Source organism: Diorhabda carinulata, chromosome 12 (genome assembly GCF_026250575.1).
Source record: "Diorhabda carinulata isolate Delta chromosome 12, icDioCari1.1, whole genome shotgun sequence".
NCBI lineage: Eukaryota > Metazoa > Arthropoda > Insecta > Coleoptera > Chrysomelidae > Diorhabda > Diorhabda carinulata.
Genome location: NC_079471.1, coordinates 6,153,746 through 6,173,901, shown reverse-complemented (window position 1 = coordinate 6,173,901; position 20,156 = coordinate 6,153,746). Strand labels below are relative to the sequence as shown.

At 30.7% G+C, this 20,156-nt stretch overlaps 2 protein-coding genes across 5 annotated transcripts; one reads left to right on the top strand and one right to left on the bottom strand.

Annotated features, from left to right (window-relative positions):
* Positions 1–147: 147 nt before the first annotated feature.
* Positions 148–19,918, top strand: LOC130899916 (endoplasmic reticulum transmembrane helix translocase). 2 transcript variants are annotated; one of them, XM_057810100.1, is made up of 18 exons: positions 148–237; positions 292–714; positions 1,215–1,304; positions 1,981–2,175; positions 3,168–3,460; positions 3,801–3,979; positions 5,632–5,808; positions 5,946–6,143; positions 6,404–6,734; positions 7,057–7,253; positions 7,379–7,655; positions 8,785–9,106; positions 14,576–14,813; positions 15,637–15,833; positions 17,350–17,489; positions 17,643–17,781; positions 18,705–18,848; positions 19,680–19,918. In XM_057810100.1, the coding sequence occupies exons 2-18, from the start codon at positions 454–456 to the stop codon at positions 19,785–19,787; spliced, it is 3,486 nt and encodes a 1,161-aa protein (XP_057666083.1). In that variant the 5' UTR covers positions 148–237; positions 292–453; the 3' UTR covers positions 19,788–19,918. The 2 variants fall into 2 exon arrangements, with proteins under 2 accessions (XP_057666083.1, XP_057666081.1); XM_057810098.1 differs by having other exon boundaries at positions 166–714.
* On the bottom strand, positions 10,576–16,984 carry LOC130899918 (uncharacterized). 3 transcript variants are annotated; one of them, XM_057810102.1, is made up of 5 exons: positions 14,955–16,984; positions 13,885–14,090; positions 12,744–13,040; positions 11,785–12,641; positions 10,576–10,982 (listed from the first exon to the last, which is right to left on the bottom strand). In XM_057810102.1, exons 4-5 carry the CDS (start codon positions 12,632–12,634, stop codon positions 10,681–10,683), a joined length of 1,152 nt encoding a protein of 383 aa, XP_057666085.1. In that variant the 5' UTR covers positions 12,635–12,641; positions 12,744–13,040; positions 13,885–14,090; positions 14,955–16,984; the 3' UTR covers positions 10,576–10,680. The 3 variants fall into 3 exon arrangements, with proteins under 3 accessions (XP_057666085.1, XP_057666087.1, XP_057666086.1); XM_057810104.1 differs by lacking the exons at positions 13,885–14,090; positions 14,955–16,984 and adding an exon at positions 13,371–13,388; XM_057810103.1 differs by lacking the exons at positions 12,744–13,040; positions 14,955–16,984.
* Positions 19,919–20,156: the final 238 nt, after the last annotated feature.

Sequence of the window (20,156 nt, the reverse complement as noted above, 5' to 3'; positions counted from 1 at the left end):
ATATATATATATATATGCAGTTGATTCGCAACCATAGAGAAAATGTAAAAAAGAGTATGGGAGCTTCTTCAAGTGGCCCCGAACGGCTGGCAGAGAGAGAAAAAACATCGATATACCATATTCTGATTGGATCGAAATGACGTCGAAGTTGTATAAACTCAATTCAGTTTATTGACCTATTCATATATATAAATCCTGTTTTTAATAGCATAGCATCAAGAGCACTGTCTTACATACGTATGTAAGTTTGTGAGCAAGAATACCGCTTAAAAATACAGACCTACTTACAAGTAATATTTTTGTAGTTTTTCTATGTTTGAAAATACCACATCACAGTTTTTCTATGCTGTCAACAGTCATCACTAAATAAATGTCAATTTTTAACTTGAAAATTTAGAACCAATACATATGTGTCCAAGAAAAAAATAGATTAAGTTAAATTTAACAAAAAATATGAGTGTAAGACCAAAATTGGACGATTTGGTTCAATCTGTTTCTTTATACACTCGAATACCGCCTTTGCTTCACTTGTACGTGTTGCCTTTTATATTGATTTATTCAGCATGGTTATACTTATGGTTGGGAATTTATGGTTTTAATGAACATTATGAAGGCGGATTTGTTGGTATGGCCGTTATTGGATGTCTTCAGGTCCTTTCATGTTTAGCATGTTATTGGTCTGTCCATATAAATTGTTTTTTCAGCTGTAAAAAGGTATGTTGTCATGCTTACTGTTATTTGTGTTCTCACGATTCTTTGAATTAAAATGCGTGAATTTAACTAAGTTTTACACAGTGGTAACAAAAAAAGTATATTTATTTTTAAATACGTCAATTGATGAAATTTGGCATATTATAATCCGTTATTGAAACAATGTTGACCTCGTTTTAATTCACGTAATAGTTTGGGAAGATGATACAACTTTTGAACTACTTACTATAATAATTGAAGCTCTGAAATTCTATAACACAACTTAACATTTAATTTGATTCAAATTTACCAAATATTTTTATTTTTTTATGTTTTAAGTCTTAATATACAAGGAATACTTGTACAATTTTGGTGTAAAAGTGCCTTTTTTCGTTTTTTAACTACCTAATTTATGTATTGAAATCTGTCGGTAGTTCTGAAAATTATTGATATAATAAACTTTTTCATGCAAATTGAAATGTTGAATAAATTAAGAAAAACTATAAATTTTATTTTTGTTTTAGGAAAATAACCCAAATAAAGCTACTTTGGCCAAAGTTGTTCCAACACCAAATAATGGAAGCTGTGAACTTGTTTGGTTGCAACATACCAAGGTTTGTAGACTTTTGGAAAGTAAGAGGTACGAGGTTTGTTTATATAATAAGGTTCACAAAGAGCTGAGGACACTATTAACACTGTTAGGTGGGATTTGGTGACACTGGTGTGTGGCTTGGCTCTTTTTCAATTTGCGCCCAGGTGATCTATCTACAATGTTCATTCTTGTCTTGGTATTTGTGGAAGATGGAGCTTCCATCTGATTCTCACACCAGGTGCTAATTTGTTGCTGATGTCAGCAAGTCTTGCATTCACAACATTTTGAGACACCACTCAGGATATTCCAAATTTGTTCTGAAAATGCTGATAGATGACAATAAATGGTAACATGTAGAAACGGCCCCCAGTGATTACCAACCCTTCCCTGAATTGAAGAAACACTTGACAGGGACACATTTCACAACTAATAAAGAGCTTAAAGAAGAGGTTTTAAGCTATCTTCTACGAATCAAACATAAAGATGTTATACTCCATACAACAATGCATTGATCTATTGTTCAATACCAATAAACATGTTTTTCATTACAAAATTTCGTTGGGAATCTTTATGGATAAGTCCTATAGATAATTGGATGGAAGAAGTTACACATTTTTGTGAGCAAAAAAGTTTTATGTGACAATTCTTATTTTCCTTTGTTAAATTATGGTTTTCACTATTAAAATATTTTATTTCAGAATGTTACAGGTGTATCCATATGGTTTATTTTTCAAAAAACAAAATATATTTGGGATTCGGATAAAAAAACTTTCAAAGGCTTAGAATTTCCTGTACACAAGAGTTTCTCTGAATACATTTCATCAAAAGGTTTACAAGAGGATGCAGACATACTTGATGCAGAGCAACAGTATGGAAAAAATATTTTAGATATGGCAAGTAGAAATATATTTGTAGTATATTTTTATCAATTGTTTATATAAAATGTTGTGAAAATTATTGATTGAAAAATTGTGAATGAATTTAGGATTATTAAATAGAATTACTCACCTAATCAATTGGCACTACAGCTTGGTGTTAGACTTGACTTCCTTGATAATTTGCCTGCTGTGTTCTTCACCAATATTTCCCATTGTTTGTAAGTCTTCGTGAACTTGATCAGTCCATCTGATACGGGGTCTGCCTCTTTTTATACTTCTGTATATTTTGGCATTCATGATTGTTCTGCATTCTTTGTTAAGTAAATACACTTGACTACATTTTAACTAATATTGCATATTAACTTTAGAAATTTGTTTCGCCTCTTTTTATTTGAAATGAACAAATTAATCGATTCGAAAAATTTTAAGACAACAAAAAATGTGATATTTAGCTTAAGCTTTCATTTGCTACTAAAGTTGTTTTCTCACCTTTCAGTTGCAGTGTTTTAATGACCTCAGGTATTCGTGGTGGCTTCAAGGAGGTTAGTTGGTTAGTCTTTTACAAGTAAGCTCGCAATGGCGAGGCATTAAAGCATTTTTATATTGATCCATTAGGGAAATCACCATCAGTTTCTTCCTTCTGCCAAAAGATTCTAATAGGAGTATTTTCCTACATCACAGAAATACTCTAGGCTAATAATAACCATTTATACTACCTTCCTGGCAAGTGTTGAGCCTCTTCATTTTCTGTATACTCAGGAATCCAGACTGTTATTCTTATGTATTCAATGAATTTTTTTCAATACTTACATGTCAACTTTGAATCAATAATATGGGAACTCAGTGCTTTCATAGCTGTTCAATTATATTATTTCTAGTTTCATTTCTACCTATCTTTCAGTATTTATAGTAATATCCTCGAATATATTTTTGAAAAAATAAAAATTAATATTATAATAAATAATTAATGGATTTTTATGTTTATTGGTTCACCTTATATATTTCAGGTTGTTCCTGAATTTATGGAACTTTTTATTGAAAGAGCTACTGCACCTTTCTTTGTGTTTCAAGTTTTCTGCGTGGGTCTTTGGTGCTTGGACGATTTTTGGTATTATTCTCTGTTTACTTTAGTAATGCTGGTTCTATTTGAATGCACTTTGGTACAACAACAATTACGTAATATGGACGAAATTCGAAAAATGGGTAACAAACCTTACAATATTTTAGTGTATAGAAGCAGAAAATGGAGGATGTTGGCGACAACGGATCTGATACCAGGAGATATTATTTCTATAATCAGGTATATGAAATTTTTATTGTGATACTGTTTTATAATTGGAAATGTGGGTCAAAGTTATTTAATAAATAGTATCAAACTCTAGAGTGAAAAATATGAATTTGAATGAAAAATAGTTTCACCTGCAACAGAAAAAGTGTGTACGATAATATTTGCAATAATGATACATTCATACAAGAGGTGTTGATAATATTAGAGTTTTAACTAGCTCTTAGTAAAAGTATGATTTCATCTCATGAAATGAAAATGTAAAATTTCTTCTTTTTATAACAAAAATATTCAAAGTCCTATCACTTTTTAGAACTAGTTGATATAAGTAACTATCTAATCCATTCAATTGCAGATCACAGAAGGATAATTTGATACCATGTGACGTGTTATTATTAAGAGGATCTTGTATTGTAGACGAAAGTATGTTGACTGGTGAATCGGTTCCTCAAATGAAAGAAGCTATAGAAAATTTTGACATGAACACTATACTTGATCCTGAAGGAGATGGTAAATTGCATGTATTATTTGGAGGTAAGAAAGTTTATATGTAGGATATGGAGACTTCAGGAATGGCCCTGATATATGAAAACTTTTCCTTTCAATGGCTGGGGTCGTGGTGGATAATAGGAGGGTAAAACTGGAATAATGAGAGTGGAAAAAGACTCAATGAACCAAACAGCTTTTTGGAGAGTGTAATAGATTTTGTTCCTATTGCAAATGAGGGCGGGTACAGCTGAGGCTATAATGTAATCAGAAAAACTTAAATATTAAACATACTTTTAAAAGTTACCATTGCATACCATCCCCTTTATTTTTAATAACAGCCATAATTCTTTGATGCATGGTGTTTATTAAATTCTGGCAGTATTCGGGAGTAAAATCATCCCAAATTTCTTGTAGTCCTTTTAATTTCATGACAGTTCTAGCTGGATTTGCACGCAACTGCTTTTTCATTTCATACCAAAGTGTTTCTATTGGTGATAAATCTGGATTACTTGAAACCCACTCTAAAAGTGGATTATTGTTGTCTGAGAACCATTTTAAAGCCTTTTTTGACTTATGACATGCTGCTCCATCTTGCTGAAAAATAAAGGCTTTCCCAGTTACTTTTCTTGTTGGCAACAATGATTCTCCTAAAATATCCAAGTACTTTTCAGTATGTACAATTCTGTTTATGAAATGCAGTTTTCCCACTCCTCTTGCAGATATCGAGCCCCACACCATCACAGATGCCGGAAATTTTACTTTTCACTTCAAACAATCTGGTTGAAAAGCTTCATTTTTTTGTCAAATAACTCTACTTCGATCGTCACCCACGCAAACTTCAAAATGAGACTCTTCACTCCAATGTATACAGCTCCACTGTTCAAAATTCCAATTTTTATGCTCTTTGGCCCATTTAAGTCTATTTTTCTTTTGGACAATGGCTTTTACTTGGCCTATGTAAAGAAAAATATGCATTAAACTAAGGTGTTACAAAATTCACCTTCTATGTCCGAAATCCTAATTATTGAGCCTCTCCGTGACATGTGGATCTTGAAACCCGCCTACCCATAGGCCAAACCATTACTCCCAAAGTACACTTAGTTGACCATAGTTAGCACGTCTGTTTTGTTGAATTATTCTTTTTAACGCTCGTTTATCTTTGTCTGACAATTTCGATTCTCTTACGTACCGGCGTTTAGGGACAATCGAACCATTTGCTTTATACAACTATATTTCAAACACTGTATTTCGACATGTTTACAATTTTAGCGATTTCTGGGTTCTTTTTCCCATTTTTGAATAAGTTTATCAAGATTAATTGAATTTCATCAATAACTTTTCCTCTAACCATTTGTAAAATTATACTCACCTTATTACTTCAAAAATCTATCTTTCACTTAAAAAAAACATTTTGTGTAAATATGACTTACACAGCGTACTTTATTATTTGCGTATTTTAGACCTAATGAAACTTTGAACACAATTTTGGAAACAATATTTTAGACGTAAGACTAAAAATTTAAAACATTTTAATAACAGCTACTTTTTGGCATTTTAAAATAAAGTTTAATAATTTCGAATTTTTCTAAGTGGGCCAACTGAAATGGGAGGGGGCTCGTAGTCAAGTAGACGTTCAAAGAATTTTTTTGTCATTCAATTATATTTGACTTTACACTTAATTTTCTGGTTGTTTCTAGGTACGAAAGTAGTTCAACATACTCCTCCAACTAAATCGGCTTCTGGTTTAAGACCTCAAGATAATGGTTGTGTAGCTTATGTGTTACGTACTGGATTTAATACGTCACAAGGGAAATTATTGAGAACAATCCTTTTTGGAGTAAAACGTGTCACAGCCAACAATAAAGAAACATTTGGTATGTAGATGTAGCATTCATGGAATATAAAATTAAACTGTTAACAATGAATTCTAGAAATGGCCAATGAAAAATGTATAATTGTGATTCATGTAATCAACAATAATTTTCAAATATTTATTTTGTTTTTATTTTAGGTTTTATACTCTTCCTTTTAATATTTGCAATTGCGGCAGCTTGGTATGTTTGGATAAAAGGCATTGAAGACCCGAAAAGAAATAGATATAAATTGTTTTTAGAATGTACTCTCATTTTGACATCTGTAATTCCTCCGGAGTTGCCGATTGAATTATCGTTAGCTGTCAACACTTCATTGTTAGCTCTTTCTAAATTAGGTAAGTACATACCTCTAGAAATTTCATAACTTTTTTTGTACTTATATTTGATAATAATGAATCATTACATATCACACTCTTAAACACTTTTATTAGGTAAATGATAAATAAAAAAAAATTAATATTATATTTTTTTGAATTGTAAACTTTTAACTGTAAAATCAGTAAAACGTTCTAATCAGACATTTAGTATTGAACCATACTTATAAAAAATTAAGTTTACTTAAACAAGTTATTTAAGTAGCATTTAATATTTTTAGGTATTTTCTGTACGGAACCTTTCCGTATCCCATTCGGTGGCAAAGTAGATATCTGTTGTTTTGATAAAACGGGCACGTTGACAAGTGATAATCTGATAGTAGAGGGCGTAGCACTAGCTGAAAAAGATTCGACTCCAACAGCAGTTACAGATTTGCCTGCACAAACAATCCAAGTATTAGCAACATGTCATTCTTTAGCACAATTGGATGACGGTTTGGTGGGAGATCCTCTAGAAAAGGCTACATTGACTGCCATAGATTGGAATGTTACAAAAGCTGATGCTGTTGTGCCAAAGAAAGGAAAACTGCCAGGAATGAAAATATTTCATAGGTAAATATAATATCTAAGAAAAATGAAAGTATGTTATAGTCAGTTAAATCATATGAATATGTAGCTTTATATAAAATAATTTGGTTTACACTGAAACAGTTATATTTATGATATATGATACTTCAGACATTTTTTGAAGTGTTTGCTGCTTTAGCAATAAAGGAAACTGTGACAGTCATAGTTCATAGTTACTCTTCTCCAAATTTACAAAGAATATTTTCAGCCATAAAATACATTCATAAAGTTTCTGATTGAAATGTCATATTATCATTTTATAACAAATTGTTTGTTAAAATATATTTTTTTTTACATTACATTTTAGATTTCACTTTTCATCAGCATTGAAAAGAATGTCCGTTATTGCCGGATATAGTACGCCAGGATCAACAGATACTGTGTACATTGCAGCTGTTAAGGGTGCACCAGAAATACTTAAACCAATGTTTTCTGAAACCCCAAAACTTTATGATGAAGTTTATTTGGAACTATCTAGACGAGGAGCTAGAGTTTTGGCTTTAGGTAAGTTATCAAAATAATAGTAAACTGTTTGAAATTGTTTTTTGTTTATTGCAGAATGAGTATTTGATTGTATTTTATTATTTCCATGTTATATAATTTATTTACTAATATTTCTTATATTTAAGGATTTAGAGAAATTGGCAAACTCTCTACTCAAGAACTACGTGATACAACCAGGGAGACTGTAGAACAAGATTTGAAATTCGTCGGATTCGTCATAATCTCTTGTCCTCTTAAAACGGACTCAAAAGCTGTGATTAAAGAGTTGCAATTTGCATCGCACAAATCAGTCATGATCACTGGAGATAACCCTTTAACGGCTTGCCACGTTGCAAAGGAATTGAAGTTTACAACGAAAACTACTTTGATTTTATCACAAAGTGATGATAGTTTCATCTGGAGGTTAGTAAAAATATATATCCTCTAACAATGATCTTAATGTGAGATTGGGTTATACTAGTGCAAAATCCATGAACTTTTTCTCTCTCATCATCTGGCAATAATTCCCATAATGCAATGCCATGATCATAAAAAAATTATTTTTTGCATATTAATTACATCAACCCATATGTAATTACGTTTTCTCATTATTTTGTTCTATTTCATCTATATAGTTAATCCATTGTCTTCTCATTCTTCCTTTTTTAGTTTGTTCTTGGTTCATCTGTTTTCTTTATTTTTCTGGTCATTCGATGTTAGCTCATTCGCAATATATACCAATTTATATTTTGATTTTTGCCCCCTCGTTTTCTCCTTATGTATTTTTTTCTATTCCATTTTGTTTTTTTCTAATTGTTTCACTGCAATGGCTTCATTTTGTCTTCTCATTCTTCTTTTTTACTTTGTTCTTGTTCATCTGTCTTCTTTCAGTCACATAATAAACCAATTTTTAGTTTCATTTTTGTCCCCTTATTTTCTCCTTGTATATTTGTTTCTATTCCATTTTGTTTTTCCTAATTGTTTCACTTCAAAAACTTCATTTTTTATGGTTTTCTAAATTACCTTATTGTATCAGGTATCTTACTGTTCTGTTTGTGCTTTTTATTACTTTTCCTATTATTGTTAGTGTTTTCATTTATTCTAAGCATTTCCAGATTTCCACTCTATCTATAATGTCAAAAGTGACACTCAGAGCTTATTACATCTATATTATCGTTTGCCAGTCCAGGTGAAAAACTGCTTGCTATTCTTCTCCCATTCCCACCACAATATTTCTCCATTTTTATTTTATTTATTGTGTTTCCTATTTCTGAACAAACTAAATAATAAGAAAATTTCAATGTCTGCAAAAATGTAGAGTACACTTTGGGATACAAAAAAGTAGATTTATAAAATTAATAATTTCCAATATCTATTAGTGTGTATGCATTCCACTTCAAAAATTCTCAATTTTTTCATTTTTAATGATTCCTACTATCTGGAATGTATCATATTTGACAGATTTTTTATATATTATGCTAAGTAATCCTACAAATTTACTCTAAAATTGTTCTTAATGAGCTTAGGTATAAATAATGATAATTCTTAACAGGAGCATCGATGAATCTAAAGAGTTACCCTTGGAATATGATTACAAGAACCTTATAAAGGAATATGATCTCTGCATTACTGGAGATGGTTTAAATTACTTGAGAAGTTACTACAACGATTTCCTTAGACTCATTATGCCTCACATTACTGTATATGCAAGATTTGCTCCGAAACAGAAGGAATTTGTAATAGTTCAATTGAAAAATTTGGGATATGTTACTTTGATGTGCGGGGACGGAACAAATGATGTTGGTGCCTTGAAGCATGCTGAAGTCGGTGTAGCTATTTTGGCCAATGCTCCCGAACGACTGCCTGATATTAAAGTAAGTACATTTGTGATCTAAAAAAAAACTATACAATTTTTTAAAATTAATATAACAAAGCTGGTTGTCATATTTTCAATGCAGAGGGAATTTAACTCGCTATTTAAATGCTTTCCAAAACGTCCTATTAGATTTTACAATTTACACTGCCCTACAAACATAACTAATAATTTTTAAAATTGGGAAATTGACCATATAGAATTTTACACTAATGAATAAAAAAATATTCCTTTGTGGAAGCTTTACAATTTTTAAAAACAGTATTGGTATAGTATGGTATTATAAGTTGAATATATTCCATAAAAATTCAGTTCTATGATTTTTGTGTCAGTTTGCACACTTTCAGTGGATGATTATTTCACATAGCACTTGTGTAGCAAGGATTGCCATAAGTTTAAGCAGTACTTCAATTTGTATGTCCAATACGATTTTAGAAGACCGGTAATAAATGTAGAAGATCCAGACAAGCCACAACGAATAACCAAAATCGATTATTCCAAAATGCAGTAATTACAATTTTCCCATTTGTATATACTGATTTAGAAACATTTTGGAAATTCATGTATTCAATCTACTCCTTTTTGATAAAAAATAACTTTATACTTATCTTGAACGATTTTGGGTATCTATTTGCAATTTCCGATTTGTAGTCTCTACCTTTTCAATAATATAATAGTGATAAACTAGTTCATAACATATTTTTTTGAGATAAAAGAGATACATTCTGAAATAGTAACTAATTTAACAGATTTTTTAAAATGATTAATTACTTGTGATTAAATGCTTTAATTATTATTAATACTCACACAAAAAAGTAATCCTTTGTAAATAATTTAACGATGCAATAATATAACGATCCGTGCTTTATTTCAAGGTTAGTAAAATGTGATCCACTAAACTTAAATATGAAACGTTCCTCACTCGATTTGTATCGTATCGAGTAACTCGAATTCAGCTGTTGAGGTATTGAGTGAAGTCAGCAATCTTACAGTATAAATACAGAGTCCAATGAGTTTTTTTTTATGAATTTATTTCTAAAATCAATCGAAAAACTACCAATTTATAAAAGTGAATTTATGGCTATATATTGAGAGGGCATTGTGCAAGGCCGCACTATTATGTTATAATACATAGTTTAAAGAGAAATTTGTATTTTGTACAATTTGTTTGGTTTTAATACAAACTTTTTCATTGCCCGAAATGAACTATCACAAAAGCGTTGGGACCATACATAATCCGACCCTGTTAGAGTCAGGTATAAATATATATGTCAAGGGGCCTTAAGCAATTTAATAAGCAACGTGTCTCTTGACAAAAATAGAAGTATAAAAGTTTAAGTAGGACTCCGAACGAGAGGTCGTTACACCACTGCGGAGAGACGTTCTTCGGAGGGGATATAATTCAATATTCTTCGTGGTATTATCCAGGAAAGTATTTGTTTTCTACTTTGAGGATATATTCAAGAATAATAGTTTTAAAAAATATATTTCATGAAATAATATAATTTCTAATATAAAAATGATGTCATTAGATTGAAAAACATTATATTTTATCCCAAATCATGGTGTCGTGAATCAAAACTTCTTCCCGGATCTCTTTTTTACAGCTGCTTCATCGATTCCGCGATAATGTATTAGATATGATGGATAAAAAGTGTTATCGTCGAATTTTACGAATACTTCTTTTTTGCTATTCACACTTGTATCACACCCCAAATGTGGTACTAACATATTCTTGTACCCTTCGCAACATTCCCCTACTAAAACATGTGCGGCTATCATCACCTTATTGTAAGTAGTATCGCCGTAATGTGTCGCGTAATAAGCTATTGGTGAGAATGATACTCCTTCACCGAATTTGCATCCCGTTGAGGTACCTGTATCAAAATTATTTTCAAAATTCTTAAATTAATAATTAGTATTTGGAAATTATAAACGATTCATGGATTATCTACAAAATACTTAGAAGGGAATATACCAGGTCTGACAATGTAAAAATTGCTATAACATTTTAAGATCAAGATCTTTCTGAAATAAATGGGATTAATTAATCACTAAATTCAAAAGTAATTCTCTTCATAGGAGCTGCACCCTTTTGTGGTATACGAGGTCTGGCTATGCCCCCCCTTCAATATCTCCCCTCCTCTCGCCACACACCTTTCTATACATTTTATCCATTGGTCGAAGCAGTGCTGGAAGTCTTCTTTGGTGAGGGCCTTTAGTAGCTCTGTCAATCGCGATAAGTGCCAAACGCCGGACCTGCACCAATATCAAAGTATACCAATTCCTAGAGTAAGGTTCAAAGAACAAGTACGATTTTTCAATTTTAAAAAATGTTCAATCAAAAAGTTATTAAAGAAGTTAGTAAAAATAGTCGATTTTTCGACTTTTAATAATTTTTAAATTTGCATTATACGGAAAAATGACAAGAGTCCTTATCTTCCTAAAATGGGCTATATTTGTATAAAAAAAATTATCCGAAAAAACTATTTGTTCATAATATGTTTAAACAGTTGCGATCTAAACAAAACGTACCAGATATTCGCAAAAACGACATATTTGCAAAATTGCAAGAGATTATATCAATTAAATCAAATTCGGTATAAATATTATTTCAATTCAGGATACAATATTTCAAGTAAGTACCCCTATAAGTATAAATACGAAATTTTCACTTACCACTTAATCTCCAATCAAAATTCTTTTGACAAATACTATCAATGTTGCTTTTTTTTGTCCCATGGAACATTAAAACTTCTTTAAACTGTATATTTTTTTCATAAAGTTGTATTTTGTTAAGTTCATATTGCAATGCCAAATAAGGGTTGTGTACTTTTTCTATGCTATGTACCTTGAAGAAGTGTTTGTTTTTGTTTGTTTCATAAAACAATACTTCCATTTGGTAGTATTCCTGTGAGTTGTAGTCCAATTTTTCCAATTCATATGAGTTTTTTTCATATAGAACATTTCTATTACACCTCACATAACTAAAATTAATTAATTCATCTACAATATCGTTAACTTTAACTTTTTCGCCTCTATAACTATAGTCAGGTTCAGATACTGAATCTTTCACTGAAACTGAAACATTTTCAAAAACAGTTGTGGGCTTTCTTATTATTGCTTTAGGTCTAGAACCATCTACGATATTAATTTCTTTGTTACTTCCTCCAGGAGTTTTATTACTAACTTTGTAGTTTGTATTTTGTTCTATACTAGATGCTACGATAATAGGTGACTTGATACTATTTTGATTTCCATTTTGTTTCATATGCACACTGGCTCTTGGTGACGTGACACTATTCCGATCTTTGATATTTGTTTCTTGGTCTGTAGATTTACCAGGTATAATATTTGGTGAATCAATATCTTTATGATCTCCGTAGTTTGTATGTCTAGGTAATATATCATTTGGCGGATTCGAAATTCTTCTAAGATTTCTGGAAATCCTTTTTTCTTCGGTATATTTTGGGACTTCATTAGTTGAAATTGAATCTTTTTTTGTTAAATTACAACACAGATTACCCATTTCGGATCTACAAATTAATTAATGAAAATTAAAATAATCAATATAATAATATAAGTAAATAATTTCTTTCGATAATGAAGAAAACGTGTAAAAATAATTGCAGCCTTACTCGTATATATTAATTTAAAAAAAAATATAATTTTGTGGCGTCCTCGAAATGCGAAAGCTGTTTTCCACCCCTGATTAGTTGATTCCCAGTGACAAACTGTTTATGATATTTTAGAACATCATAATCCTCGTAGTGTAAATAAATTAAATGCCTATTGAAGCAGAGTCGTTCGTTTTTTGATGGGTTGGAACGAACGTATTTTCTGCGCAATCTCCGGCTATCAACGGATCTTGTAACAGTACTTGCTATCAATCAAGTATCGAAAAGACCGTCCCGAAAACGGTTCATAAGCGATACCTAAAACAGAATCGTTCGTGAAAAGATCACCGCCCTGTTGGAATACGTAATCTCTATTGTAGACGGTTTTTTGATGGGTTGGAACAAACCTATTATTGTTACCACTTTTTACACAACGAAACACCATTTTCGCAAATTAATTGCAATAATATCAATACAGTTACATACCCTGTCCTTTGTTTAGGGTACAATCAAAATCAGCCGATTTTAAGATTATAATATGACAGTGTTGAAATGGCCTTTTATCAGAATGTAAGGTTAGGTGAATTTAGTGATATTAATTTATATGTAAATAGTTAAGTCAGATAATTTCAACTCATTTAAATGTACCTCATTCAATTCTACGTCCCATTTAATTTTCCTCAAATCCGATGAATCGAGATATTTATCTCCACTAATACCGATGCAGCACCAACTTTTGTTTTACAGAAATAACTCATTTTAGTTATTTGGAGAATGTTTAAAAAGTTTGAGGTTATATTTATTTGTTTTTTGATTAGTGCCTATAGTGATTAACATCGTGGAAAATTTGCGAATTTATTTTTATTTACAAATTCATTTTGGGTTAAAATACAATGAACTAAATGGGTGTCTCCATATGACCCACCATTTCAAATTGAAAACAGGTGAGCTGATATCAGCTCAATTTGGAAAAAATTCAAATCATTTGCAAAAGGAAAGAAATTAATATTGAATCCAATTCGTCATATTGAATAAAAATACATCAATAATATCCTTATGTAATCAAATAAGTACATGATCAATAGTGAAATAACTTATGTATGCAAAATAGGGATTCAACAACTCGACTAATTGATAATACTCGAGATTCATTTGTACGTACCTGTTTTTATTTTTAAACTGTTTCTATTCAAAACAATATCAAAATTATGTTGTTTGTGTATTTCGATCTGGATAAAATACTCTATGTTTTTATCTCACAATACCTAGATTAGATTAAATACGCCTACGTCGCCTACAATTATTGTCAAATAAACGTTTTTCCAGCGGTATGGGAATCACGTAGTTGCTTCAGCTATGCGACTAAAACTATTTTTTTACGGGTTTATAAACAAATTTAATAATCCATAACATTACTTATCACAAAAGATAGACTTTGATCCCGAAATATAAATTAAGAAAATATGTTCGCTCTGGTTAGTATAATTTATTAAGATGATTTATAGAAGTAATAAGCTAGTAATTTTAAAAGTATTGAAGGACAGTCAACCAATTTAATAAAATGAACAATTGGGTGTTATAAACATGAATAGAAAAATGAATTTAATAACAACTTATTAACAATAATTAAAACTTATTGTTTCTATTTATGTTTTTATAATATTTCGTATTTTCCCACTTCTGCCACTATTTTGTCAGCATATAATGTAGCCCTTGGGACGAGTTACTTTTTCCTTAAACTTTTATGAAATAATGTTGATAACAAGATGATAATTGAGTTTAAACGAAAGAAAATATTCCTTTTGAAAATTTCAACTCTAATCAACTTTATATCATTATTTAATCTTTCACAGGTGCAAAAAGAGAAGTTAGAAAAGGAAAGAGAAAAGAAACAGAAGGAGGTAAAAGAAATGTTAGCAAATCAAAGACCAAACCACATAAGAAATATGATAAATCAACGTGAGAGAATGCAAGCAAAGGTTGATAAAATGATGAAGGAAATAGAGAATCAAGACCAAGCCCAAGTTGTGAAATTGGGAGATGCCAGCATCGCTTCACCGTTTACTAGCAAATTATCATCTATAATGTGTAGTAAGTACCATTTTTCTGACTATCACTTTTATTTTTTTACTTCCCGATTTCATGATTGTTAATTTTTGTTGTATTTTTCATTTTATACTGTAAGGATAAATTAGTTTTCTGTCTGTTTAATAATATAGTTGTTTTCAGTACCTCTGTATAAATTTTGGGGAATCGTATACACTGCGACCCAAAGGATCTATTGTGTCCCCTTTCTTGCTACGATACTGGAGAACCAAGTGTTTACAGCATATCCATTAATCCAACTCATTTTAAAAAGTCTAGAATGTGGGAAGACTTCAATTGATAGAAATCTTCGTCTTCTATTTCAAGCGATACCAGGTGTAGTGCTCTGGAGTTCCATTCGAGAGAATGTGGATAGAGGTTTCGTCCTCTGTGCAACAAAATCTGCACGCCTTAGTATTTGCTAAGTGTAGCGTCTTCAGGTGTTTGTTGAGGCGACAGTGCCTCGATAGAACTCCTATTAGTATTTCCAGATTGTTCTTACTTCAGCAGGTCTACTCTGATTGTAGTTTTCCAGAAGAGTCTTTGCCTGTTTCGGCCTCTGTTGTCCCAATAATTGGTTTTGTTCTGTAGCTGATACCACTTAAGTGTTCGGGTCCCATGAAGAGCTTGTCTGTCTCCCCCCACTTTAGCAAATGTCCAGAACCTAAGAGAAAACTTTCCAAATCAAAATAGATTCTTTAAGACAAAAATATTTTTCATAACATGGTTTCTGATACTATCTAGTAAGATTGGTCATAAGAACGAACTCAAATTTTTATATAGCTAAAAAATCTATTTTATACTGAATTTTCTATTTTCTCTTTTTCAGTTTGCCATATTATAAAACAGGGAAGATGTACCTTAGTAACAACTTTACAAATGTTCAAGATTTTGGCGTTAAATGCACTAATTTTGGCTTACACACAATCAGTATTATATTTAGATGGAATAAAATTGAGAGACGGTCAAGCCACCCTTCAGGGACTCCTCTTGGCAGCTTGCTTTTTGTTTATATCCAGGTCAAAGGTACATATTTATATTTATATTCTTTTAACATCTTATACTTGGCAGTTTTATCCACATATACGCGAGTAGAATACTATACTTTATCCACGACTACTAAATATTTTTTTCAAAACCCATTACTTCTTCATACACCCATTACTCCCATTATATTAAAGCAACTTTAAATTACAGAATGTAGTGAAATAACTATGTGAAAGATTTACTTAATAACTTACCTTTGTATTTATCACCAGATGTTTCAGTTAAAAAGTTTTTGTTATCTTCTCTAGAAAAAGTTTTCACTTTTCAGTTTGAAAACCTTCCGATTTTTGTTTTGATAATGCTCATAATTTTTTTTAATTTTCAAAATTTATACCTCGATGTAAGGTGGTACATCTATGTATTAAATAATAGATCCATAGCGTTGAAGATTTTATTTTGCAGTTACTTCAGTAATTTTCGAATTCAGAAAATGTGGTATTCTATTCCTTTTGTCAGTTCAAAATGATTCATAGGCGACATTGTATACTTTTCTTGACTTTTCTGGCAATAAATTTAATGGGGCAATTTCATCAGATCCTCTAATTTCTAGTAGGGTTAACGAAAAATTATTTCATTTTTCTATATCCATTTTTAGTTGGTTTTGTAATACAATAATGTTCGAGTTAAATTTATTTTGTTTCGATTATATAAATTGTTTTGAAAAACATTGTATGTTAAGTAACATACATATGACACGCTCATTCCAAGTCGCTGATGTCTCAGTTAGGCTCCATGTTTTCAAACTGTGGGTCCCGGGTTCGAATCTGGTCTAGGGAAATTAATTTTTAATTTTTTAATTTTTCGCATGTGTACAGAACTGAATTGAAAATATTTAGTGGTTTCTACATGATAAGATTTTAAAAACCGATTTTTTGTAGAAAACAATATAATATAAATAAATAAAAGAAGCATCTGTCAGCAGTGATTAATGGGTACAACAATCACTCTCGTGATTAATGGGTATTAAGGTGGAGCGAACAAACTTTTAATGGGTATATTATGCAACAGTCTTGTACTTGAATTAATCAAGTTTTACTTATGTGTATTTATATTAATGGATATTTCGTTCGTTACCTTGTATTGCATTTCTTTTCCATTTATGTCAAAGCAAAATTCCACATCCTTCTTTGTAGCCGGCTCTCTTTTTTGAGTCCATTGTTTTTATTGTTCTTTTGTTTCGGGTATGAAGTGATGGACCCACGTTTCATACATGGTTATGAAACGGCGCAAAAATTTAGCTTTATTTCTATGAAACATCGCCAAACACTTGTATAGATTGTGTCCTTTCTAAGACAATGGTATTTTTCAAACAACTACCGCCATCTCTAGGCCAGGCCTGGTACATTTCATTCACTTGATAAAATTTACTTTATCCAAATTACTCAAATGTACTAGCCTAATAAATAAACTATTAATTACGTTGATTATAGCATAAAAAGTTATTGATAATTTGAACAATTATAATGTACCTGTTTGATAAAAAGTTTTATTTTAGCCTTTGAAGGTGTTGTCGAAACAGAGACCATTACCTAATATTTTCAACTTGTACACTGTATTGACTGTGATTACTCAATTTGCCGTACACTTTTTATGCTTAGTGTATCTAGTTCAGGAAGCAAAGATAAGAGCGCCCCAGTAAGTATTAATTTTTTATGTAAAAAAATACTCGCTTTTTATCCAATATTTTATAAAATTAGTCAAAATAAAAACAAATAATAACTTCACCCGTATATATTATTGCATATTTTGTTTGGATTTTTCCTAATAAATCTGTGTTGTTATTTTTAGAGATCCTTTAAAACCAGAGGAGTTGGAAGGATTAACTGATGAAGAGAAAGAAAAATTATTTGAGCCAAATATTGTAAATAGTACTGTGTACATTATTTCCATGGCGTTGCAAATAGCTACTTTTGCCATAAATTACAGGGTAAGTGTGATTGAAACTGATGAAACAATATTAAAAAAACTCCCTAGTAATTTTGAGAAAGAAATATTGGAATGAATAAAAATAAATGATAAAAGTAATCAAAAATCAAAACCATCATAATTTTTTCAATGGTTAAATATTTTGTTTAAGTTCATTGTCACAAGAGACATTATTAATTACATAATTAAAGTATCATATATATACAAAATTATCACTTTGTTATTAATTATATCTTTATTCGTGGTTGCAATTTAAATTAATTTATTGAAAGCAACTGATTTTTTTAATAAAAATAATATTTAAAATCAAACCTTAAATTTGTTAAATCTTTCGCTTTTAATTCACACAAGATGTCTTATTATTTACATTAGTAGATCCATCGATAAAAAAACACATAACTTTAATGTCACCAAGAACCTCCTGTTATTTACTTCAACACCTTATATAGACCTAAGTCCTTAAAGCATTTTCAAAAATTAATAACAATTCAAATTTGTCCCGAAAAATTAAAAGGGCAAAATTGAGGGAATAACATAATGACAAGAAAGAAATAAATAGATACATAGATATTATAATAGATGTTAATATGGACAAAATTAACGCACCACTTATATTTTTCTCGATATTCTCTATTTATTGATAACTTACTGTACGACAAGTAGGCCAAGGACCTTGTTTGACAGTGACAGTTGTTATTTAATTAACTATAGTATCACATATTCTTGTTTTGACAGTAAATACTTATACATAACTGAATTAGCGTCATGTCTCCATTTGTTGAACCATATAAAGTAAAGTAATTATTGAAGTTTTCCATTATTGTAAAATAACGTTCCTGAAAACAATAAATTACAGTAATTGTATTATATAAACAAACTGAATTATCTATCAAAGTTAACAAACACCTTTATTTTATTTTTTAGGGAACTCCTTACATGGAGAGTTTGAAAGACAATAAGCCTCTACTTTACAGTATTTTGGCTACTGAAGGTGTTGTTTTATTGTTGACTCTTGGTTTAGTTCCTGAATTATCAGCATCATTCGAGATAATAGATTTTCCACCAGACGTAAGTATTTTGAATGTATTTGTCTTAAACTATACAGTTAGATGTACTGCTACTCCTATTCATACCTGTAAAAGAAAAGTGGCAAAACATCTATTAGAACTAATGTTAGCCAGTTGTGAATTTTCAATTGGCTTCCTAAAAAAAGGGAACGCAATTTTTCGAAAATCGATTCAAGTTGTTCATCCCCTTCAATCATCAATAGAGAATTTCTTCTTTTTTAACCGACGCTACTGAGAACCAGGGCCTTCGCAACAATCGACTGCCAATCTTTTGAGTCCTGAGCATGGTTCCTTCAACGTCGAAACCTTAATTGGATCAGGTCCACCTCAAAGTCCTGCAACCAGTCGCCATCCTCCAGAAACTCCATTCATGAATTTGCGCGGGTATCGATCAGAAGGCATCCTCTCCACGTGTCCCATCCACCTCATATGCGCCCCCCGAATTAACGCCACCAAATCTGGCCTTGTTTATAATTAGTCTTATATTTTAATTTTTGAAAGGCAGATAAAAATTTGACGTTTCGACTACTTTCAGTCTTTATCAAAATGAAAATAAAGACTGAAAGTAGTGAAATTTTTATCTGTTTTTCAAAAATTATAAAACAAATTTTATAACAGAAGAAACTTAAAATTAAGCCGATTTAGAAACATGAAAATATATAATAGTTTCTAATAAAAATACAGAGTTTAATTACAATACAACTGTAAGTTGCTCTATTTATAATAAAATTATACGCAACGCCGTTCGTAATCTATAATTTACTCTTAATCAAAAACTATTTGTGCTTCACTCTGTATATATGTATAACTAACTATACTTTTGTTTTTACAGTTTCGGATTCTTCTGATTCAAGTTTTATTTGCTGATTTCTTCTGCTCATTTTTGTTTGACAGAATATGTCTTTGGGTTTGTGGTGAAGGTAGCATGAAAATATCATAGGGAATTATCACAAAAAAATTAGGAAATGTTATAAACATAGCGATTATTATTATAAGTCATTCCAACTGAAACAACTTGTAAGATCAAATGTGATTTGTGATTTGAAAAATTAATAAATATTTTTTACTGTTGTTCACTTTTTTCTATTTTTTATTCGAATGTTCAGAAACGTTTGTAACAGAGACAGGTAGTGGTAAAAATGATACAAAAAACAGCAAAAAAATAGTCTCTTGGTATACGAGATTATAGTAACAGTCAGTAAAGAGATTCCTCCACTTTAACCAGTCCCAATAAACATTGAACTTGGCGCCCCCATGCTTGAGCAGTTGAATTATTCCCTTATAAAATGGGTATTATTCGTCTCATATT

Coding starts and splice junctions, on each gene's coding strand:
- LOC130899916 (XM_057810100.1), top strand. CDS start 454: ATGAGTGTAAGACCAAAATTGGACGATTTGGTTCAATCTGTTTCTTTA. Junction 1,305..1,980: donor TTTGGTTGCAACATACCAAG/GTTTGTAGACTT, acceptor ATTTTATTTCAG/AATGTTACAGGTGTATCCAT. Junction 5,809..5,945: donor CAACAATAAAGAAACATTTG/GTATGTAGATGT, acceptor TTTTTATTTTAG/GTTTTATACTCTTCCTTTTA.
- LOC130899918 (XM_057810102.1), bottom strand. CDS start 12,634: ATGGGTAATCTGTGTTGTAATTTAACAAAAAAAGATTCAATTTCAACT. Junction 10,983..11,784: donor TTTTGATTGGAGATTAAGTG/GTAAGTGAAAAT, acceptor ATTTTGATACAG/GTACCTCAACGGGATGCAAA.